Raw genomic sequence first — 24,699 nt, 5'->3', positions numbered from 1 at the left:
TGTTTTTGTAGTTGTGTTGAAGAGACCTGAAGTATTACAAATTGCAGAAAATGTGTCATCAGTAATGTGTGATCTACTTTTTTAATACTCATTTAGGATCATGAGTCCAAGGTTCTTGACTAATAGCATTACTGCAATCCTCCAAATCCCAAATGTATTGTGAACTGAATAAACTGTTCTCATGATACGTATTCTTTTCACTAACGCAAGCCTGCCTGTAGTCACATACTGTCCAGTTTAACTACCGTTATTTCAGTATTTTCTAAAGACATCATTGATGTGTTATTGTATAGAATGCCCTCGGCACTGTCTCCTGTAGTCATTCAATGTTTTTCTAATAATAAAAATGGGAAACCCAAATGCTTGTACTGTTTGTGCTTTATGTGTTAATACCACAGAAGTACATGTTGTATGTGACTAGCAAAATGGGAATGGCAACATTGAATTTTTGGCACACCTTGAAGAACATATTGGAGCATACAGCGAAAAACGTGTTACTCATGCCATCTCTTTTTATGACTTCACATGTCAATGCAATATTACACTAAGCCTTCCACACCCTCTGTGGTGAGTGGAACAGGACCCCCATGAAAGTGGGGGGAAAGCAAATTAGAAAAGGAGTACTGTAGGAGTTCCTAGGTCCTCCAGTGCGGTTCTGTGGTCAGCGTGAACCAAACGAAATCCTATGTACATTTTATCTGAAAAGAAACCCCACAGGATTGAATTCACTATGAAAAAGCACACTCCATTTTATGTATGCAAGGTGTCCTTGATAAAGGTCCTACATCCTTTAGCAGACATCTAAAGCATAGTTGTGTTAGTCTAGATCAGGGGTTATTACAAAGGCTATTGTTGGGGGTGCCTTATTGGGGGTGCCTTGATTGTGCATTTGCTGCATGCCAGAAGGGGGTTGACTGGATAGTTCCTGGAGTTGCTATTATTATTATTATTATTATTATTATTATTATTATTATTGCATTGTCGAAGGCTTTCATGGCCGGAATCACTGGATTGTTGTAGGTTTATTATTATTATTATTATTGACACAAAAGCACAGTATGTCACAGCAAACGAGATCTATATGCTGGATTTCGTTTCACAAAATCATAAGTTGAACACTTCCCAAGCGTCTAGGACTGTGTGATGCGCACAGATCCGAGTCAGGTGGCCTTTTGCAGTTGACAGATTGTGATTTTGTCGATGTTTATTGTTTCCAAATGCTGGCTGAGATCTTTTGGCCCGGCACCCAGTGTGCCAATGTCCACTGGGACCACCTGTACTGGTTTATGCCAGAGCCTTTGCAGTTCGATTTTGAGGTCTTGATAGCGGCTGAGTTTTTCCTGTTGTTTTTCCTCAATGCGACTGTCACCTAGAATGCTTACATCAATAATCCAGACTTTCTTCTTTTCCACAATCGTGATGTCTGGTGTATTGTGTTCCAAAACTTTGTCAGTCTGGATTCAAAAGTCCCACAGTATTTTTTCGTGTTCATTTTCCATTACCTTTGTGGGTTTATGATCTCACAAATTCTTTACTGCTGGCAGGTGGTACTTGTGACATAAGTTCCAGTGAATCATCTGGGCCACAGAGTTGTGTCTTTGTTTGTAGTCCATCTGTGCAATTTTCTTGCAACATAATAATAATAATAATAATAATAATTATTATTATTATTATTAGATACATAACAAGATCAGTACACAGCAAACAAGATCATTATGCTGGCTTTTGTATTTGATCCGAAAAATACTGCAAATCTCTTGAGCAGACAGATGGACAAATGTCAGTTGTGCTGGTAGAAGCAAAGACCACCAGCAATGAAGCGATGGTCCTCTGCCATCAACTCCACTGGACCGGCCACTTTGTCTGAATGCCCAACCACCGTCTTCCAAAGCAGTTGCTCTACTCCAAACTCAAGAACGGAAAACTGAATGTTGGAGGACAGGAAAGATTTTTAAAGATGGGCTCAAAGCCAACCTTAAAAACTGTGGCATAGATACCGAGAACTGAGTAGCCCTGGCCCTTGAGTGCTCCAGTTGGAGGTCAGCTGTGACCAGCGGTGCTGTAGCATTTGAAGACGCACGAATGGAGGGCGAAAGAGAAAAACGTGCCAAGAGGAAGGTGCCCCGACCGGGACTGCCTTCCACCTGGAAACCAATGCCCTCACTGCGGGAGAACACGCAGGTCAAGAATAGGGCTCCACAGTCACCTACGTACCCACCGCCAGTACACCGACCTTGGAGGACAATCTTACTCGGACAATGAGGGATCACCTATGTAAGTAAGCAATATAATATATTACAACATTATTAATACTTTTATTTATTTATTTACAACATTTATATTTCACTCTTCTCAATCCGAAGGGGACTCAAAGCGGCTTACAAGTTATATGTATATACAATATATATTATTAGCATAACACAATATTAATATAATATATTGCTATATTGTATATATAGCAAGGGGGACTCAAAGCGGCTTACAAGTTATATGTATATACAATATATATTATTAGCATAACACAATATTAGTATAATATATTGCTATACCACTATACTGAAATATTATTAGTAATATTACATGCAATATATAATTATATTATTTTATTGTATTATTAGTAGTTGTTCATTCATTCAGTCGTCTCCGACTCTTCGTGACCTCATAGACCAGCCCACGCCAGAGCTCCCTGTTGGCCGTCACCACCTCCAGCTCCTTCAAGGTCAGTCCAGTCACTTCAAGGATGCCATCCATCCATCCATCCATCTTGCCCTTGGTCGGCCCCTCTTCCTTTTGCCTTCCACTTTCCCCAGAGGCCGTGACAGACTTTGTATTTCTAGGCGCAAAGATTACTGCAGATGCAGACTGTGGCCAGGAAATCAGAAGACGCTTACTTCTTGGGAGGAGAGCAATGTCCAGTCTCCATAAAATAGTAAAGAGTAGAGACATCAGACTGGCAACAAAGATCCGCCTAGTCAAAGCCATGGTATTCCCTGTAGTAACCTACGAATGTGAGAGCTGGACCTTAGGGAAGGCTGAGCGAAGGAAGATAGATGCTTTTGAGCTGTGGTGTTGGAGGAAAGTTCTGAGAGTGCCTTGGACTGCGAGAAGATCCAACCAGTCCATTCTCCAGGAAATAAAGCCCGACTGCTCATTGGAGGGAAGGATACTAGAGACAAAGTTGAAGTACTTTGGCCACATCATGAGGAGACAGCAAAGCCCAGAGAAGACAATTATGCTGGGGAAAGTGGAAGGCAAAAGGAAGAGGGGCCGACCAAGGGCAAGATGGATGGATGGCATCCTTGAAGCGACTGGACTGACCTTGAAGGAGCTGGGGGTGGTGACGGCCGACAGGGAGCTCCGGCGTGGACTGGTCCATGAGGTCACGAAGAGTCGGAGACGACTGAACAAATGAACAACAATTATTAGTAGTATTAGATTGTATTTCAATATTATGATCAACATTATATGTACATACAATATATATTATTAGCATATCACAATATTAGTATTGTATATTACTATATTGTACTATACTGCAATATTATTAATATTTCATATAACATCTAATATATATTAGATTATATATATATCTATTGTATTATTAGTACTATATGGTATTACAATATTATGATCAATATTATATGTAGATATAATATATTATTAGCATAGCACAATATTAGTATTATATATTACTACATTGTATGATTATTAGTATTATATTGTATTACAATATTAATTGCCCATTTTGTTGTCTGACAAACAAGAGTTGCATGTCTACACTGTAGAATTATTGCAGTTTTAACTAGCATGGCTCGTTGCTATTGAATCATAGGGGTTTGCTTCCTCTGTGCAGGGCTATATCATTACATAGCAGTGCAGACTTGAGGCTTTTTTTCCTCTACAATGGAATCAAGGCGCATGCGCGACGGACGGACGGGCTCGCGGCGGTGGGCGTGGCTGTTGCGGCTCTATCTGTTCCCAAACCGGAAGAAGGGCTCAGACGGGCTTCCGGAAGGCGGTGAGAGTGGAAGGTGGTGGAGTTTTTCCTCAGGCTTCGGGCGTGGTGAGAACAAGGGGGGGAAAGAGGTGGAGGGGGGATAAAGAAGCGTGTCACCGACTTTTCCTCAGGAACAAAGCGGGAGGCGAGTCTCGAAGGGCTCTGGAGAGGGCCTTTCTTCCTTGAAACCAGCCCCAATGCGTTTAAATGTGTTGGGGCTGGTTTCAAAGAAGAAAGGCCCTCTCCAGAGCCCTTGGGAGACTCGCCTCCCGTCTTTCCTTATAAAATCCCGTTATAAAACTATTTAATATATTAATATTACAATATTAGTATGATATTGTATTAACTTATAATATTATTGTGCATATGTGTGTGCGTGTATGTATATAAATGCTCTGGTCATAATGAGTATCTTAAAAACAAAAGAACTATTGAACGAAATCACACCAAATTTGGCAACAAAACATCTCACAACACAAGGAGTGACCATCACTCAAAAAATGATGATTTTGTCATTTGGGAGTTGTAGTTGCTGGGATTTATAGTTCACCTACAATCAAAGAGCATTCTGAACTCCATCAATGATGGAATTGAACCAAACTTGGCACACAGAATTCCCATGGCCAACAGAAAACACCAAAAGGTTTTGGTGGGCATTGACCTTGAGTTTGGGAGTTGTAGTTCATCTACATCCAGAGAACACTTTGGACAATTTATTTGTCGTGTCAGAGCAACCAGTCCATTATATATTACATTTATAACAGAAACAAAGCAAACAGACAGAAAAATACACAACTTGTGAGTTTGGTAGTTGGTTAAATGTCCTTTGACCACTATCTGTCCACTTGGAGTGCTTCCGGTGTTGCTGCAAGAAGGTCCTCCATTGTGCATGTGGCAGGGCTCAGGTTGCATTGCAGCAGGTGGTCAGTGGTTTGCTCTTCTCCACACTCGCATGCCGAGGATTCCACTTTGTAGCCCCATTTCTGAAGGTTGGCTCTGCATCTCGTGGTGCCAGAGTGCAGTCTGTTCAGCGCCTTCCAAGTCGCCCAGTCTTCTGTGTGCCCAGGAGGGAGTCTCTCATTTGGTATCAGCCATTGGTTGAGGTGCTGGGTTTGAGTCTGCCACTTTTGGACTCTCGCTTGCTGAGGTGTTCCAGCGAGTGTCTCTGTAGATCTTAGAAAACTATGTCTAGATTTAAGTCGTTGGCGTGCTGCCTGATATCCAAACAGGGGATGAGCTGGAGATGTCTCTGCCTTGGTCCTTTCACTATTGGCTGCTACTTCCCGGCAGATGTCAGGTGGTGCAATACCGGCTAAGCAGTGTAATTTCTCCAGTGGTGTAGGGCGCAGGCACCCCGTGATAATGCGGCATGTCTCATTAAGAGCCACATCCACTGTTTTAGTATGGTGAGATGTGTTCCACACTGGGCATTCATACTCAGCAGAGCAGCAGACTCAAACAATGATGGATATGGACCAAACTGAGCACAAATATTCCATATGCCCAAATATGAACACAGGTGGCATTTGGGGGGAATAGACCTTGACATTTGGGAGTTGTAGTCACTGGGATTCACAGTTCACATACAATCAAAGAGCATTCTGAACCCCGCGAACGACAGAATCGGGGCAAACTTCCCACACAGAACCCCCGTGGCCAACAGAAAATACTTAAGGCCATCATTCCAACTCCATCAGGGCAAGAAAACATAATCAAAGTCCTCCTGACAAAGAGCCATCCAGCCATCAATATAGATAGATAGATATGATTCACACACACGAAATGCAAAGATATAGAATGTGGGATGCCTGGCTCGAGAGCAGTACGTGTGAAAAAGATCTTGGAGTCCTCGTGGACAACAAGTTAAACATGAGCCAACAATGTCATGTGGCGGCAAAAAAAGCCAATGGGATTTTGGCCTGCATCAATAGGAGCATAGTGTCTAGATCTAAGGAAGTAATGCTACCCCTCTATTCTGCTTTGGTTAGACCACACCTGGAATATTGTGTCCAATTCTGGGCACCACAATTTAAGAGAGATATTGACAAGCTGGAATGTGTCCAGAGGAGGGCGACTAAAATGATCACGGGTCTGGAGAACAAGCCCTATGAGGAGCGGCTTAGGGAACTGGGCATGTTTAGCCTGAAGAAGAGAAGGCTGAGAGGAGATATGATAGCCATGTATAAATATGTGAGAGGAAGCCAGAGGGAGGAGGGAGCAAGCTTGTTTTCTGCTTCCTTGCAGACTAGAACGCGGAACAATGGCTTCAAACTACAAGAGAGGAGATTCCATCTGAACATTAGGAAGAACTTCCTGACTGTGAGAGCCGTTCAGCAGTGGAACTCTCTGCCCCGGAGTGTGGTGGAGGCTTCTTCCTTGGAAGCTTTTAGACAGAGGCTGGATGGTCAGGGGTGATTTGAATGCAATATTCCTGCTTCTTGGCAGGGGGTTGGACTGGATGGCCCATGAGGTCTCTTCCAACTCTTTGATTCTATGATTCTACACACAGAGATATAGTATAGATTTGAAAGGGAACGCCAGGGAGACGCTCTGTGTGTTGTAAAACAGAAGCTTCTTTTCTTTGAATCACAGGCTTGAGTCTCTCTTGTATGAAACAAAGTATCAACGTTTATTCAAACACTCCAGGCTCCAAACGATTGTGGTTACAATTGATATTTTTGTTGCAAACTTGAGTTTCAGTCATGTATAATATACTTGTTGCACTTTCCTGAAATAGGCTTTCAATGTTTCTCATTTGCCAAGATGGTATTTGCTTTACACATACTTGACTAAAATTACTTTCTGATTAAAGCACCACTGGCCTTTCTTTAAGTTCCCAAAACTTGTACTCTATTTGACTAACTGCTTACTTTTCTAACAGGATTTATTAACTATCCCTCATGAACAGGAATCCCTAACTCTCTGTCCTTCACAAACTGCAATCACTAACCAACTGTCACACACTAGCCATCCCCTGCCACGCATTGCTGTGGCCCACATGGGGGTTCTGTGTGGGAAGTTTGGCCCAATTCTATCATTGGTGGGGTTCAGAATGCTCTTAATAAATCCCAGCAACTACAACTCCCAAATGTCAAGATTCTATTTTCCCCAAACTCCACCAGTGTTCACATTTCGGCATATTGAGTATTTGTGTAAGGTTTGGTCCAGATCCATCATTGGTTGAATCCACAGTGATCTCTGGATGTAGGTGAACTACAACTCCAAAACCAAAGGACACTGCCCACCAAATCCTTCCAGTATTTTCTGTTGGTCATGGGAGAACTGTGTGCCAAGTTTGGTTCAGTTCCATCTATGGTGGGGTTCAGAATGCTCTTTGGTTGTAGGTTAACTATACATCCCAGCAACTACAACTCCCAAATGACAAACTCAAAATTTTTTGAGTGATGGTCACTCCTTGGGTTGTTAAGTGTCTTGAGTCCAAATTTGGTGCCAATTCGTCCAGTGGTTTTTGAGTTCTGTTAATCCCACAAACGAATATTACATTTTTATTTATATAGATATTTGAGGGACTCCCAAGTGATGTTGCAAGAGACACGATGGAGCTGCCCCCTCTTCACTGTAATTTCTTACAGGTTTGGAGTGTGGAACGATGGCCCTTGGATTTTATTTATTTTGTTTCCAAAGCATCACATAAATAAATAAGTATAAAACTGATCAAATAAAGGGAGCACAAGCAGCTAAATAATTTTAGGCTAAAACAGGGCTAAAGCGACTGCATTGTCTAAGTTGAAACAGATCTTCCCCTGTGCATGAGGCAGGGCAGGTTGGGCAAGCATACAGATGCTGAGTTGTTTGTTCTGCTCCACAGTTGCATAAGGTGGGGAATTCTTCTAGGTAGTGCCATTTTGCCAGGTTGTCTTATGATCTGCCCACTCCACTTCTGAGTCTGTTCAGGGACTTCCATGTTGCCCATTCTTGGTTTGCCCCCTGAGGAAGACCCTCGTAGGGGGCCATCCTATTGGAATTGCCTGATTTTGCTGCCCACAGGTCAGTACTACTTTCTCCACCATAATGCTGTTTCTGGCCTTTTTTTTTTTTTTTGAATGCTTGGCCAGACAGAATGACCCTTGATTTATCTATGGATCACATCAAAAACTATTATTTTGGCCCTAAAAAGGGTACTCTACTATTGCATGAGGTTGAATTACATATATATGGGACAGGTAAGTGTGCAGAGGATTTTTGCCAAAGTTAAAGTTAGAAATATGCAAACAAATATATACACTTGGGTCAATTATTTTGAAACACCCTATACCTTCCCAATCATCTTCCAGAATTAGATATACCTTTAGATGCCTATCTTAAACTGGTATTTCTGAACTGTGAGATGTAGAAAAGACAAGTCTATGTACTGTCCTATGTTCTTTCAGCATTCTGAGTGGGTGAAATGAACTATCACAGATACATAGAATCAAAGAGTTGGAAGAGACCTCACGGGCCATCCAGTCCAACTCCCTGCCCAGAAGCAGGAATATTGCATTCAAATCACCCCCAACAGATGGCCATCCAGCCTCTGTTTAAAAGCTTCCAAAGAAGGAGCCTCCACCACACTCCAGGGCAGAGAGTTCCACTGATGAATGGCTCTCACAGTCAGGAAGTTCTTCCTCATGTTCAGATGGAATCTCCTTTCTTGTAGTTTGAAGCCATTGTTCCGTGTCCTAGTCTCCAGGGAAGCAGAAAACAAGCTTACTCCCTCCTCCCTGTGGCTTCCTCTCACATATTTATACATAGCTATCATGTCTCCTCTCAGCCTTCTCTTCTTCAGGCTAAACATGCCCAGCTCCTTAAGCCGCTCCTCATAGGGCTTGTTCTCCAGACCCGTGATCATTTTAGTCGCCCTCCTCTGGACACATTCCAGCTTGTCAATATCTCTCTTGAATTGTGCCCAGAATTGGACACAATATTCCAGGTGTGGTCTAACCAAGGCGGAATAGAGGGGTAGCATTACTTCCCTAGATCTAGACACTATGCTCTTATTGATGCAGGCCAAAATCCCATTGGCCTTTTTTGCCGCCACATCACTTTGTTGGCTCATGTTTAACTTGCTGTCCACAAGGACTCCAAGATCTTTTTCACACATACAGCTCTCGAGCCAGGTCTCGTCTCCCATTCTGTATCTTTGCATTTCGTTTTTTCTGCCTAAGTGGAGTATCTTGCATTTGTCACTGTTGAACTTCATTTTGTTAGTTTTGGCCCATCATCTCTCTAATCTGTCAAGATCGTTTTGAATCCTGCTCCTGTCCTCTGGAGTATTGGCTATCCCTCCCAATTTGGTGTCTGTAAACTTGATGATCATGCCTTCTAGCCCTTCATCTAAGTCATTAATAAAGATGTTGAACTGGACCGGGCCCAGGACGGAACCCTGCAGCACTCCTCTCGTCACTTCTTTCCAAGATGAAGAGGAAGCATTGGTGAGCACCCTCTGGGTTCGTCCATTTAACCAATTACAGATCCACCTCACCGTAGTTTTGCCTAGCCCACATTGAACTAGTTTCCTTGCCAGAAGGTCATGAGGGACCTTGTCGAAGGCCTTACTGAAATCCAGGTACGCTACATCCACAGCATTCCACGCATCTATCCTGCTTGTAACTCTATCGAGAAAAGAGATCAGATTAGTCTGGCATGACTTGTTTTTGATAAATCCATGTTGACTATTAGCGATGACTGCATTTGTTTCTAAGTTCATCTAATGACTTAGATGAAGGGCTAGAAGGCAGACCACTTCCTTAACAATCTTTTCCAGAATCTTGCCTGGTATCGACGTGAGGCTGACCAGACGGTAATTGTTTGGGTCATCCTTTTTTCCCTTCTTGAAGATTGGGACCACATTGGCCCTCCTCCAATCTGCTGGAACTTCTCCTGTTCTCCAAGAACTCTCAAAGATGATTGCCAATGGTTCCGAAATGACTTCTGCTAGTTCCTTCAATACTCTTGGGTGTAGTTGATCTGGCCCTGGAGACTTGAACTCATTTAGAGCGGCCAGGTATTCCTGGACGACTTGTTTCCCAATTTGGGGTTGGATGTCCTCTAATCCCTCATCCACTCCATCTTGCTGAGGTTGAAGATGACTTTCTTTTTGTGAGAAGATCGAGGCAAAGAAGGCATTAAGTAGTTCTGCCTTTTCCCTATCCCTGTCAGCATTGCCCCATCTTCTCGTCGAAGAGGCCCTATCGCCTCCTTGTTTTTCCTTTTTCTACTGACATAAGAAAAGAAGCCCTTTTTATTGTTTTTAATGTCCCTGGCAAGCCTGAGCTCGTTTTGTGCTTTAGCCTTGCGGACCTTTTCCCTACAGGTGTTGGAATTCTTCTTTGGTGATTTCTCCTTTTTTCCACTTCTTGTGCATGTCTCTTTTGTGTCTTAGCACAGTTAGAAGTTCTTTGGACATCCATTCTGGCTTCTTTGCAGTAGTTCTAACAAAACATTTGCAGCAAAAGGTGTGTACTAGTCAGAATTTGAACACATTGGGGTCTTAGAAATGTTTTCTCTCTCCTTCATAATACAACCTTTTTTTTTAGTGCATCCCAACTTAGATAAAAGTTAAGTTGTTTATTTAGATCACATCAGATATTTCTGAGGAGGGGGGAGTATTTTACCACATCGTCTCTCCTTTCATCTATTTGGTAATGTCCATCTCCCTTCCCCTACAAGCTATGGGATATCTTGGACTCGTTTAACATTTTAAACCATATGGAAACATACTGTCATTCAACTGGTCCATGATATTCCTTTTGTTTTTCTAACATTTATTAAATTATTGAAACATTAATGCCGCTCCTCTCTGTTCAAAATTTTGTCCCTTCAAGGCTGTTTCGAATCATGGAAAAATAATTTTATCACTAATTATGAAATAATAAAATCAAGGTTACAATTTCATGAGCTATAATATGCAGACAAAATGATTTATATTCAAACATGCCTAAACAATAATAATCAAATATTTATTTATTTATTTATTTATTTATTTAGTATTTACTTCATTTATATCCTACCCTCCTTACCCCGAAGGGGACTCAGGGTGGCTCACAAAACAGGCACAATTTGATGCCACACACACATACACAAGATAATTCAACATATAGATTACAAACAATAATTACAACATATCAATCTTAAATCAGTTAATTAAAATCACACAATCCAAAGGCATATTCCAGGAGCCATTCAGGTCGTCAATTGCATTGTTGCATAAACATTTATTGCATTAAGAATTATTGTCCAAAGGCTTGGTCCCATAGCCATATTTTCACTTTCTTTCTAAAGGTCAGGAGGGAGGGAGCTGACCTAATTTCACTGGGGAGGGAGTTCCATAGCCAAGGGGCCATCACCAAGAAGGCATAGAAGGCAGGAGAAGTGGTCAGGTGTTGTATGGTAAAATTTTCATGCTTTATATTCCATCAGTGAGAAGGTTTGATGCTTTGGACTCACCAGTCGCAGAGCTTACTTTAATGGTATAAAGCCAGAGCTCCGTCCTAAAACTCCAAAAGAGTCCAAGCCAGTTTAAGACATTGGAGCAAAACCAACTAAACATTTGCAGACCCAAAACCCAGCCAAGTTAGTTTAACACATTTATTTATTTACTTCATTTCTACCCCGCTTTTCTCACGCGAAGGGACTCAAGGCAGCTTACCATTCCGGCAAAAATTCAATGCCAGTAAAAACCAGTCCTAACAATAAAAATCAAACAGTTAAAAGCAATTAACATTTAGCAATAAAACACACATCAATATACAAAAATTAAAAAGCATATAAAGTGCATAGATCAATTCGTCCATAACCTCTGCTCATAATCCTTAATACAGACAATGTTTAAACCATAGAAGTGTTTTCTTTGACTGCTTGTGCACAGAGCCAAGCCTTCAGCTTTTTCCTAAAACCCAGAAGGGATGGGGCCTGCCTGATGTCACTGGGGAGAGAGTTCCACGGCTGAGGGGCCACCACGGAGGAGGCCCTGTCTCTTGTCCCAGCCAATCGTGCTTGAGAAGAAGGTGGGACAGAGAGCAGGGCCTCCCCAGAAGATCTTAAAGTTCCAATAGGCTCATAAGAGGAGATGTGTTTGAACAGATAAGTTGGAACAGAACTATTTAGGACTTTATAAGCCCAAGACCAGCACTTATGTCTTTCCGTAAGAGCCTAAAGACATGGCTATTTGAGAAGGCATTCAACTGAGTGCTACATTAACTGGTAATGACAACTGGAACGGAATATGGATTACGAGATTGGTTATGATTCTACGATAAGACGGAGCGGATTATTTTAGTGTAATTATATGATTGTGTATTAGTGATATGTTGGTTTTTTCGTTATGGCTTTACTGTAAATTGTCTTTTATATGTTGTACACCGCCGTGAGTCGCCCTAGGGCTGAGAACGGCGGTCAACAAATGCAGCAAATAAATAAATAAATAAATAAATAAATAAATTTAAATTCAGCTTGGTAGCATAACAGCAGCCAGTGGAACAGACACAACAGAGGAGTTGTATGCTCCCTGTACACCGCTCCAGTTAGAAGTCTGTCTGCCACCCGTTGGTCTAGCTGAAGCTTCCTGGCCGTCTTCAAAGGAAACCCCATTGCAGTGTGTTGTATGCTCCCTGTACACTGCTCCAGTTAGAAGTCTGTCTGCCACCCTTGGTCTAGCTGAAGCTTCCTGGCCATCTTCAAAGGAAACCCCATGTAGAGTGCGTTGCAGTAATCTAAGCAAGATCTAACAAGAGCATGGACTTTCAGCAGTAGAAGTACCATAATGTTAAATAACTAACGTGTCCTGACACCTGCTTAGTTACATTTGTTAGCTCATACTCCACACTGGGATTGGAATGTATACTGGGAATAGCATCAGACATCAATTATAGTGCATTATGTCATTCATTCTCAAATTTTCTCAGTTATATGTTTCATAGTAATAATGCACTATAATTGTTCTCGTTTGCCTCTTTACATAAATGGGGACTATCTCTTTGTAATGCATGTAACAAAAGTCCTATGTCCAAACGAGACCTTTTTCTCAGGGATGATTAGCATTGGACCCATTCCTATTCAAACCTCCAAGAATCTTTCCATGCAGACACAGAAATGAATTTAGCCCTGTATTCATCCATGCAAACTGAAGGGGATTCCACTTTATTTTTAGAAACACTTTCATGCCAGTGGAAATTGAGTGAAATCATTTCTGAAAATTGAATTATTTTCAGCAATAATTTTATTTTCTATTGTGCTGTTCCTGACCTTGCTAGATCCCTCTTTGGCTTCCCTTTTCAATGCTGCGAGTTTCTGTGGAGATCTGTATTTACAGTCAATATTAAAAGCACATGAACTGAGGACAGATAAGCATCAACTCCACTTATGCCTTTGGCAGAATGACTTTTCAAATAATGCCTTACTGTCACGTTTAACTGTCCTTAGTTGCCTGAGCTGTAATACTGTTAGAGGCATGTCTCAGTCTGTTGACCTTGTCTCAGAGTAAAGGATGCTATTTTAAGCACAGGATTTTCTAAGACATTTATTAAAACTTGTTGCTGTTGTGCAAGTAAATGTGTGATGACTTCTTCCTTATTTTACAAATATAGTAAAATATAGAAAAGCATTAATCAGTGTTTCTCAACCTTCCTAATGCCGCGACCCCTTAGTAGAGTTCCTCATATTGTGGTGACCCCCAAACATAACATTATTTTTGTTGCTACTTCATAACTGTAAATTTGCTGCTGTTGTGAATAGTAATGTAAATATCTGATATGCAGGATGTATTTTCAAATCCCAAATACCTGATATGCCCAAATTTGAATACTGGTGGGATGGGGGTGATTGATTTTGTCATTTGGGAATATTGAAGTTGCTGGGATTTATAGTTCACCTAAAATCAAAGAGCCTTCTGATCTCCATCAATGATGGAATTTAATCAAACTTGGCACACAGAATTCCCAAGACCAAGAGAAAATACTGTGAGGGTCTGGTGGACATTGACCTTGAGTTTTTGGAGTTGTAGTTCACCTACACCCAGAGAAAACTGTGGACTCAAACAATGATGGATCTGGACCAACCTTGGCACAAATACTCAGTATGCCCAAATGTGAACACTGTTGAAGTTTGGGGAAAATAGATCTTGACATTTGGGAGTTGTAGTTATTAGGATTTATAGTTCACCCACAATGAAATTGTATTCTCAACCCCACCGACGATAGAATTGGGCCAAACTTTCCACACAGAACCCCCATGACCAACAGAAAATACTATGTTTTCTGATAGTCTTTGGCGACCCCTCTGACACCCCCGCGCGACCCCCAGGTTGAGAAACACTGCATTAGATAAATAATTGGAGGTGCTAACTGGTGCTACAGGTAATATTCCTTTAGTTACTGAAAACTTTAGCATATATTTTCTGTAGTTGGGTTGCTGTGAGGTTTCTGGGCTGTATGACCATGTTCCAGAAGCATTCTCTCCTGATGTTTCGCTCACATCTGTGGCAGGCATCTTCAAAGGTTATGAGGTCTGTTGGAAACTAGGCAAGTGAGGTTTATATATCTGTGGAAAGGCCAGGGTGGGAGAAAGAACTCTTATCTGTTTGAGGCAAGTGTGAATATTGTAGCTGGCCACCTTGATTAGCACTGAATGGCCTTGCAGCTTCAGAGCCTGGCTGGTTGCCGCCTAGGGGAATCCTTTGTTGGGAAGTGTACAAAATCCTGCTTCATCTTAGCATATCTGACACTCTCCTTACGTACACTATCTCTCTCCTTCCCAATGGAGCAGAGCATAGCACATGAACAGCATCTCTGTCTGTCACAATTTGAGAATTATTAGATTGAGTCTTCTATTAGAATATTCTGCTGATGTCATCCCAAACTTGTAAATTAATGATAGATGTCTTCCATCCTGTACAGATGTTGATTCTTCTTGATTGGTGTTAGCAAACAAGCCTTGTGTTGACTTCCTTCTTAACATTGTAAACATTTCTCTTATCACTGTCACAGTTCTTATCACAGTTTACCACCAGTTCTCATTAGCAACTTTTAATTACAGTCAATGAAGCAGGTATTGCATTGTTTTAAAACATTTAATTGTTTTAATATACTTTTAATTCTATATTAATATTTATTTAAGTGTGCATTGTGTTTTAAGGCATCGAATGGTTTCCTTTGTGTAAAGCTGCCTTGAGTGCCCTCTGGAGTGAGAAAGATGGGGGTAGAAATGTCATAAATAAATAATAGTCACGGGCTTTAATATTTTAGAAGGGTGTTTCCAAAATTATTAGCTCTCACTCATCTTCCATACAATTCCATACACATCATATTAAATCCACATTTATCAAATCTGCATATTATATTTCTTGTGACAATTTCACAGATATATAAACCTCACTTGCCTAGTTTCCAATGGACCTCACAACCTCAGAGGATGCTTGCCATAGATGTGGGCGAAACATCAGGAGAGAATGCTGCTGGAACATGGCCATACAGCCCAGAAAACTCACAGCAACCCAGCGATTCCAGCCGTGAAAGCCTTCGACAACACATTTTCTGCAGTTGCTTCTCATTCTCCCCCTTGCTGTCCCCTATATCTGAACTCTCTCACTTTATTTTTTTAAAGATTGGGTCCCTTTTAAAAAGAAAAATCAGTTCACCTTTATTTTTTTCAGTTGGACCCACCTTTCCTTCCCTTTCCGTCAAAAAGTGGTTTTGTTTAACTTATACTATAATCTAACTCTCATTTTCAATTTTTGTATGGAATTGTCAATTTTAGGCATATTGTTTTTATCAAAATTGTATTCCTTTTTAATGATATCACTTTCTAAACAGTATTTATACAAAATGTTTTATATTTAAGGTCTAGTTTATTCTCTAAAACATCTCTATGCTGAGATTGAGAACTACTGATTGATATGTTGACTGCACTGGAGTTTGAACCCTATGCCTGGTTGCATCATAGTGCCTCTTTGCTCAAAATCAAGAAACTGAGCAAACCCTGAAAATATTGTATTTTGGAATTGCTCTGCTAGTTAGTTGGACTGAGACCCGAACATGGTTTATTTTTGCAGTATGTATTCTTTTTTATCACCCAAATACTAATAAGAAGATTCTAACCGCGATGAGAAACCTTCACAGCACTTAGCATAACAAAAGTGGAGAGCACCACTTGCAAATACCACAGTTTTGCCCCTGTTCCTCTTTCCTTCATGGGAAAGGAGAAGCAAAAATACTTTTGGTCAGTGGTTCCAGGTCTTATCTGGCTCTTGGAAACACTGACCAAGAAGAGGAAAGAGAATCATTTTGATTGGAAATGACAACGTTCTCTCGTTCCCGCCTTCCTCACAGATGCGTCTGGCGGGGACGAGAGACAGTGCCTTTTCAGCAGTAGCCCCTCGACTGTGGAATGCCCTGCCTAGAGAGATAACATCGGCCCCCTCCCTCCCGACCTTTCGAAGAAAGGTGAAAACCTGGTTTTTCGAGCAGGCCTTCCCAAATACGGCATAGATATATGATATTCTGGACCACTGACGACGCAACTGGACAATGATCTGATATGTAGACGCTTTGATAATGTTTTTAATGCTATGTATGGTTTTTATATTTTTTGTTTTGCTGTGTTTTAATAGTAGTTATGAATGTTTTAATTGTTGTAACTGTTCTGGCATCGAATTGTTGCCTATTGATAAACCGCTCCAAGTCGCCCTTGGGCTGAGAAGGGCAGTATATAAATGTAGTAAATAAATAAACTACCAGCTGGTCAGAGCCAGAATCAGGAGGTTTAGTCAGGACTATTTCTTTTTAATTTCAGTACATAAATTTGTTTTCATTTTATAGAGCCCTCACGCCAGGTCAGGAATAACAGCAGGGCTTTGGATTGCAAAGCTGTCCTCTATATCTGTGGAAAATGTGACAGAATCCAACGACGCTTCCATCATGAGACGCCACTGAGCTTCTTCTGGTTACCCTGGGAAGTTCACATTGAGGTGAGGTAATACAATATAATAGTAATAATAATAATATGATATTATAATTATATATTTTATAGTCCGTGTAATATTACTAATAATATTACAATATAATGGTATGGTACAATATAGTCTATATAAATAAAAATGTAATGTTTGTTTGTTGGATTAACATAACTCAAAAACCACTGGGCGAATTGACACCAAATTTGGCCACAAGACACCAGTCACACCAATGAGTGTCCATTCACCCCTAAAAACAAACCAAAAAACCCAGCAGAACGAACTTTAAAAACCCCCAAAATAAACCATACACACACACACACACTTACATACATATATATATACATACACCTACATATACACATATATATACATTAAAGGTAAAGGTAAAGGTAGTCCCCTGACATTAAGTCCAGTCATGTCTGACTCTGGGGGTTGGTGCTCATCTCCATTTCTATGCCGAAGAGCCAGCATTGTCTGTAGACACCTCCAAGGTCATGTGGCCAGCATGACTGCATGGAGCGCCATTATACAGTATATATAAACATACATACACACATACATACACATATATAAACACAAAAATATACACAAGCACACACATATACACAATATACATATACACATATAAACACAAAAATATACATATACACATGCACACATACATACAGACATACATATATATATATATATATGCAAGCACACACAAATATACACATATACATACACATACACCTACATGCATATACATATACACATACATACAAACATATATGCATATGCCCAAGCACACACATATACACACATACACAAATATATCCTCACATATATATACACACACAAACACACATATATACACAAATATATACATAGACATAAACACATATACACACACACAAAAGACATATACACAGAACTGGGCCACAGCAATGCATGGTAGGTGACGGCTAGTAATATATAATACTGATATTGTACTATGCTAATAATATATATTGTATGTATATATATCTTGTAAGCTGCTCTGAGTCCCCTTCGGGGTGAGAAGGGCGGCATATAAATGTCATGAATAAATAAATGTGTCGTAAGTACTTTTCTGTCTGCAGCAGCCTTTGCCATCATCTTCTGTTAGACTCTTCCATCCTCATGTTGCCAGTTTAATTAAGTAGAAAGGAGGACTTTCTTTCATTGAATCTTTCTGTTCTCACAAAATCCTGGTCAGCATCCATATCTAATAGCCTAGACAAAGATGCATTAGCTTTTTCCCATGTTACTTGATAGGTTATTAGTATTGCTTCATGTGGTTGGCAGGTTGCTTCTGGAAGAATAAAATGGAAACAGGAAAAAAATGTTCAAGGCTGGAGGAGTTCCAAGATTGTGCTGGCTCACAGTCTTGGTTTCTGTTCTCGGCTCTGAGCTGATGGAAACATGTTTCCTAAATGTCAATTAGACTGCATTTTGATACACTGAAATACTACTTGTAATAGCAGCTGGCTCTTTGTTTGTAATGCGACGTTTATTTGTTTTGAAGAGCTTGCCCTATTGCATAACTATTATTCTCATTGTTACAAAAGTTGAACAGTGAAACATATTACCAGTGCAATTTGTAAAGTCAGGTGGAATTGACTTTAAGGATGTCTTTAAGCATCTACCAGGAACAGGTTCTTTAGAGTGTGCTGTGCCGTACCTTCTTTATGCTCTAGACTACATAACTAATTGTACTGTTTCTGATCCCAGAATCTTTGAGTCAACCTGAGATTACAGTTTTGTAACAGCATAAAAATGACTTTGGATTACAATTTTGGATTATGTTATTTTAATGTTACTATTAAGATGTTTTAATTCTGTGTTTTAATTGTTTAAATGTTTATATTCTATGTTTAATATGATTTTAATGGTTTTAATTTATATTTATTTATTTACCCTATTTATATCCCGCCTTTCTGTACCCAAGGGGGACTCAAGGCGGCTTACAAATGGAAATATTCAGTGTCTTAAACACATACAAACAGTAAACTTAAATTCACTTGAATTAAAATTAATACATATTAAGCCTTTAAAATTCTACTAGCCATGCCCTGCCACGCGTTGCTGAGGCCTAGTCTGTGTGTATGTGTTTTGTGTGTGTATATATATTTGTGTATATGTGTATATATGTGGTTTTGTGCATGCATTGTAATGTTTTTTAATTTTTTTTAGCTTTTTAAGTTTCTTTTGCTGTGTTTTCCAGTTTTTATGAGTGATGGTCACTCGTTGGCCAGAAAGGTGTATTGTGTCCAAATTTGGTGTCAATTCGTCCAGTGGTTTTTGAGCTATGTTAATCCCACAAACCAACATTACATTTTTATTTATATAGATTCAGTATTAAACTCACACTGTCCAAAAATCATAGTCTAAGGCAGTTCTGTAGTCATTGCACATATTCCAATTTTATAATTGCACTGCTCCATCTCCAAAAGCTGGATCCCAGAGCCAGGTTTTTACTTTCCTTCTGAAGGCTAGGATGAGGGGGCTCATCTAATGTCACTAGGGAGGGATTTCCACAGCTGAGGGGCCACCACTGAGAAGGCCCTGTCTCTTGTCCCCACCAGTTGTGCCTGTGAGGGAGATGGGACCAAGAGCAGGACCTCCCCAGATGATCTTAATCTCGGAGGTGGTTTATAGAGGAAGATACATTCGGACAGGTAAGCTGGGCCTGAACCATTTAGGGCTTTGCTTGGTAGCAGGCTGGCATCCAGTGGAGCTGACACAACAAGGGGGTTGTGTGCTCCCTGAATGTCGCTCCGGTGAGCAACCTGGCTGCTGTCCATTGAACCAACTGAAGCTTCAACAGTCTTCAAAGGCAACCCCATGTAGAGCACGTTGCAGTAATGTGGCCAATTCTGACTTCCCATGGTACAAGTTATATGTCATTGTTTTAGTTATTGTGCTTTGGTTTGTATGTATGTTGTCATTGAATCTTGCCATTACTTGATGTACACATTAACCCCCCCTCCTCCAGGGGTGAGAAAAGCAGTATATAAATGCAAAAAAATAAATAAAATGTTATTGGGATTCTTTTTAATGGTGCTTTTCTCATTAACTTTACAGAAACATATGCATATGTTCCCTCATCTGCATTCATAATAAGCAAATAATTTTCTTCACGGGTGAAATACTATGAAGCTAGTGCATACTTTGTGGGACAACAATTTGGGCCTTTGATTAATTTGTATTTCCGGTTTCATCTGAAATGGAAGCAGATTCGGTAAGTATAGAGTTTTTTAACGTTTTGGAATGTAATACTTAAGCTCTGGGAAACCTGGTTGAGATATTCCACTTAATTCTCATAGTGCAATGTGGGTGAATTGATAGATTAGTGTTATCCTGGTTAAAATTAATCCTCCATCCCTTTCAGAACAATATAGTTGGCTTTCAGTGATAACACGATTTAGCCGAATCTGTCTGTGTGGTGCTATAGCATGATTGCATTTACTATGCAGACTATAAATGACGGGTTATGTAATGGAGAAGGAAGTAGCTCTAAGAAGAGGAATAGGAGAGTATAGCAGCAAATTGGGGATAAAGGAATTCAAGTGACACAAGATAGAGTCTGAGGGGAAAGGAAAATGTCGCTGGTCCCGCCTAAGTGAAGTGAATAATGCCACTCTGTATCTAGTTAAAGGTTGAAACGATTTTGTTATTACTTTACTTATATAATTAACTCAGCCCATTGAAGAATAAGTATTACTTCAGAAATTAGAATATTTTATTTATTTATTTATTTATTTAGAACTTTTGTATACCGGTCTTCTCAACCTCTGCAAAGGGACTCAGTCCGGTTCACAACAAAAGATTCATAAACAGTAGTTTAAAACATCACATCCCATAATTCACTAAAACATTAAAATACAATCATATAATTACATAATGCCAAATCGTCAAAATGAAGAATATTAATGCTATTTTAAAAATAATATTGATTCAAGATAGAGGCAAAATGAAACACATATATTTAAACACATTTTAAATATATAAAATATATAAAACTACTTGGGCAATACATATTCTAGATAAAGAATTATATAAAATCCTATTAGAGGTTTGGCTTACAAACAGATAAATGCATACTGTTATAGAGACATCAGGAAATATTGCAAGGTTTTGGGGGCAAGGTTTAAAATGGCATTTATAACCTTTTGTAAAAACACCTTTTGGAAATCATAACTTTCTAAAGAAAAGCATGACCTTTCAGGGGCCCTTTGATGAAGCAGTGGATTACACTGCTGAGCTGCTGAACTTTCCGACCGAAAGGTTGGTGGTTCGAATCCAGGGAGTGGGGTGAGCTCTTGCAGTTAGCCCCAGCTTCTGCCAACCTAGCAGTTCGAAAACATGCAAATGTGAGTAGATCAATAGGTACCATTTCTATGGGAAGGTAACGGTGCTCCATGCAATCATACTGGTCACATGACCTTAGAGGCGCCTATGTACAATGCTGGCTTTTCAGCTTTGGAAAGGGAGATGAGCACCACCCTCCAGAGTCGGACACGACTAGACTTAATGTCAGGAGAAAACTTTACCTTTATGACCTTTCAGAGAAGAGCCAAAACCCTTTAGAGTAGAATCTTCTCTTGTGGTCTATATAACTATGCAAGGCAATGGTTTCAGTTGTTAGACTGAATATCCAGTTGTTAGACAGTTATCTCTGATCTTTTAGGAAAACAGATTTTGCCAGTTCATTAAAAACAGCAGTGATTCAGTAGTGTTTTTCAGTGCCCAAAAGTATACTCTCCCATAAAACAATGTGTTTTATATCATGCACTCAAAGAGACAAAAATCAAGTAGATTTTGATAAAAATGACATAGATGGTTTATTCACAATCATCATGTGTTCAGCGTACACCGATATAAAACGTATCAGTCCAGTTTCAAATAGCTTTGAGATGGTACTCTGTTCCAGCAAGCCAGGACATCTCTCTTGTAACAAAACAGCTATCAACAGGTCGAATCCAGGTTAAACCCTAGTGCCAGCAGGACTACTGACTGACAGGTCAGAGGTTTGAATCCAGGGAGAACAAGTTGAGCTCCCTCTTGTCAGCTCCAGCTCCCCAAGCATGGACATGAGAGAAACCTCCCACAAGGATGGTAAAACATCAAACATCTGGGTGTCCCCTGGGCAATGTCCTTGCAGATGGCCAATTCTCTCACACCAGAAGTTTATCAAGTCGCTCCTGACACGAAAAAACAAATAAAAACAGATCACATAGTCAAAAAAGGAGAGAGAGAAAGAGCATGTGGTCTGCAGCCCCTTTTATAATTTCTCAGGAACCATAGAGTAAAGGAAACTGCATACCAGAACATACATATAGGAAACAGTAAGCAACAGGATCATAGATAAATATTACTAGAGAAGACTTGAAGAAGGTTGTCATTTCCAATAGGTTCAACTTTAAATTGTCTTCATTCTGGTTCCATTTCTGTTTGTTTACTTGGATTTTTTGCATTTAAAATATACATGCTGAAATACAAAACCTGAAGCAACATATTAGATGTTCCATAAATTAATTATTTGTGTAAAATGGCTCATTCCACAGCCTTTGGATAACAATAACTCTCCTGCAAAATAAGCATTAAACGCGTAAGATATAAACATGATTGGTGACAGGGATCCTGGAATATGTTGTGACATACTTACAGAAATAGCTGTTTAAACGTTTCTTAATGGGTTAAAACATAAGTTCCCTTTTCCTTTGTGGCTGAAGTCATCCAACACAACAGACTTTAAATATTGGATCAAAATAATTATATTGTCTGGTAATGAAAATCCAGAAGCCTTCCTGAGTGGGGTCACGGTTGACATAGTTAAATTTATCATCTTTAATTACATGCTTTGTATTCATCCATTCTCACAAAGTGCTTGGAATTGATTTTGTGTGACCAGCATATGAAAGTAGGCTTCTCTGCATAATTGTGCTGCTGCTGTGATGTATTATGTGGCAACACAGGCGGGAGCAGAATAGAAATCCTGACAGCAACTTCCACAGATGTTAGGGAGTGGGGCAGTGCACTATATTGATAGGTTACTCGGTAACAGACTGTCACTAAGGGCACATCTGCACTGGCCACTTAGTCAGTTTCAAGTTGGTATTGAAGATGATTACATAGGAAATCGTGGAACCAGTTTGAGCCCTGGATGGTGATGATTACACATACTACAGAGGATGGCCTCGAACTAATTACAGGATCCACAGGAGCTTGACAGCCCAGAAAATGTGTGGTTTTTAATTCCTCCCACCAAAATCAACATTTTATTTATTTACACCATTTATATTCTGCCCTTCTCACCCCGAAGGGGACTCAGGGCGGATCACAGAACACATACATGGCAAACATTCAATGCCGTTAGATATAACAGGGCAGACAGAAATATATAGAGAGGTATTTGCCTCAGCATTTTTCCAACTACGGCGTCCTGGAAGTTATGCTTAATTCTGGCCACAGGGGATGCTGTCGCTCCATTCTCTATAACAACGAGCCTTTTTGATCACAAACTTTCCTCCTGTTCTTTGATTACTGACTTTCTTATGGTGCCGTAAAATGCCTCCCGTTTAAGTGGTGTCTAATTTCTCTACTCACAGCTACAGATGTTTTCGAACTGCTTAGGTGGACAGTAAGCTGGGCTGAAGGTCAGGTGCTCACCCCAACCCAGGCTTGAACTCCCAACCTTTTGGTTGAGAAAGATCTATTGCTGCTGATAATTAAACAGCTGTGCTAAAGCTCTGCAACAGTAGAGCATTTTGGGTGTCCACAAAGAGGTTTACATTCTGTGGAGACAGGTTTCATCCAACAATGTGGTTAGACATTGAAGCACATTGATTAGCATTAAGGCTTCAGCATGCATTCTCTGTGTGCATTGTCTAGCCGCCAAGCATTTGAAGCTGCCTTTAAGCTCCATTAAATGGTTATTGTTGATAGTGTACTCAGCACTTATTTACAGTATTTATATTCCGCCCTTCTCACCCTGCAGGGGACTCAGGGCAGATTACAATGTACACATATATGGCAAATATTCAATGCCAAAGACACACAACAGATATAGACAAACAGTCAGAGGCTATTTAACTTTTTCTGGCCGCCAGGGGAGCTGTTGCTTTCATCGTCCATCTGCGACACTGATGAAGTACTTCCGCATTCCCCACATGCTTTTGCTGGAGTCTTTTTTGTGGCCTCGTAAATTTTGTTAAATTAGCCTCCCCACACATAGGTAGTGCCTAATTTTCCTACTTGACAGATGCAACTGTCTTTTGGGTTGCAAAGGTCGACAACAAGCTACACAATTGGTCGGAAGCTCACTCCGACCTGGGCTGGCTTCGAACTCATGACCTTGTGGTTAGAAGTGATCTTAATGCAGCTGACACCCAGACAGCTTCACCACAGTCCCGGTGCAAGAGTACCATTGAGCATGTGGTACTCTTCTGCCACTATTCATTCACTAGCCTTGGAACATTCAGTGTTTCATGAAATTTATGATGCAGTCTTTATAACAGAACTTTTTAAATTTCCTATATAATTTACAATGCAGCATATTTAATATATTAAACATATTTTTGACCCTCAGACTATTCCAATTTGGCAGAACAAACCACATGGTTCCTCGCGCAGCTTCGTGAGAAGAATTGGAACAAATCTTCCTTTAAAACCGTGCCCAAGAGCATGCTTTCAGGTAAAATGCTGATGTTTTGCACACTTTGGGGGAAGTCCTGTGGTTTAAACCTTGCTT

The 24,699-nt window shown here is 40.2% G+C and overlaps 1 protein-coding gene across 3 annotated transcripts in view; it reads left to right on the top strand.

Moving 5' to 3' along the window:
- The first annotated feature begins 3,969 nt into the window (after positions 1-3,969).
- MTFR1L (mitochondrial fission regulator 1 like) overlaps positions 3,970-24,699 on the top strand; it is a 45,917-nt gene continuing 25,187 nt past the window's right edge. Inside the window, exons 1-4 of one of the 3 annotated variants that reach the window (XM_060784444.2) lie at positions 3,970-4,063; positions 16,810-16,958; positions 20,031-20,187; positions 24,538-24,642. In XM_060784444.2, coding sequence (XP_060640427.1) covers positions 20,173-20,187; positions 24,538-24,642 — 120 coding nt within the window. In that variant the 5' untranslated portion in view covers positions 3,970-4,063; positions 16,810-16,958; positions 20,031-20,172. Of the gene's footprint in view, positions 4,064-16,809; positions 16,964-20,030; positions 20,188-24,537; positions 24,643-24,699 lie in introns of all 3 variants that reach the window. The other 2 variants (XM_060784446.2, XM_060784449.2) reach the window with 2 other exon arrangements.

Source organism: Anolis sagrei, chromosome X (genome assembly GCF_037176765.1).
Source record: "Anolis sagrei isolate rAnoSag1 chromosome X, rAnoSag1.mat, whole genome shotgun sequence".
Taxonomy (NCBI): Eukaryota; Metazoa; Chordata; class Lepidosauria; order Squamata; family Dactyloidae; genus Anolis; species Anolis sagrei.
Note: the sequence above shows the minus strand (reverse complement) of the source record. Positions and strands in the feature narration are given on the sequence as shown.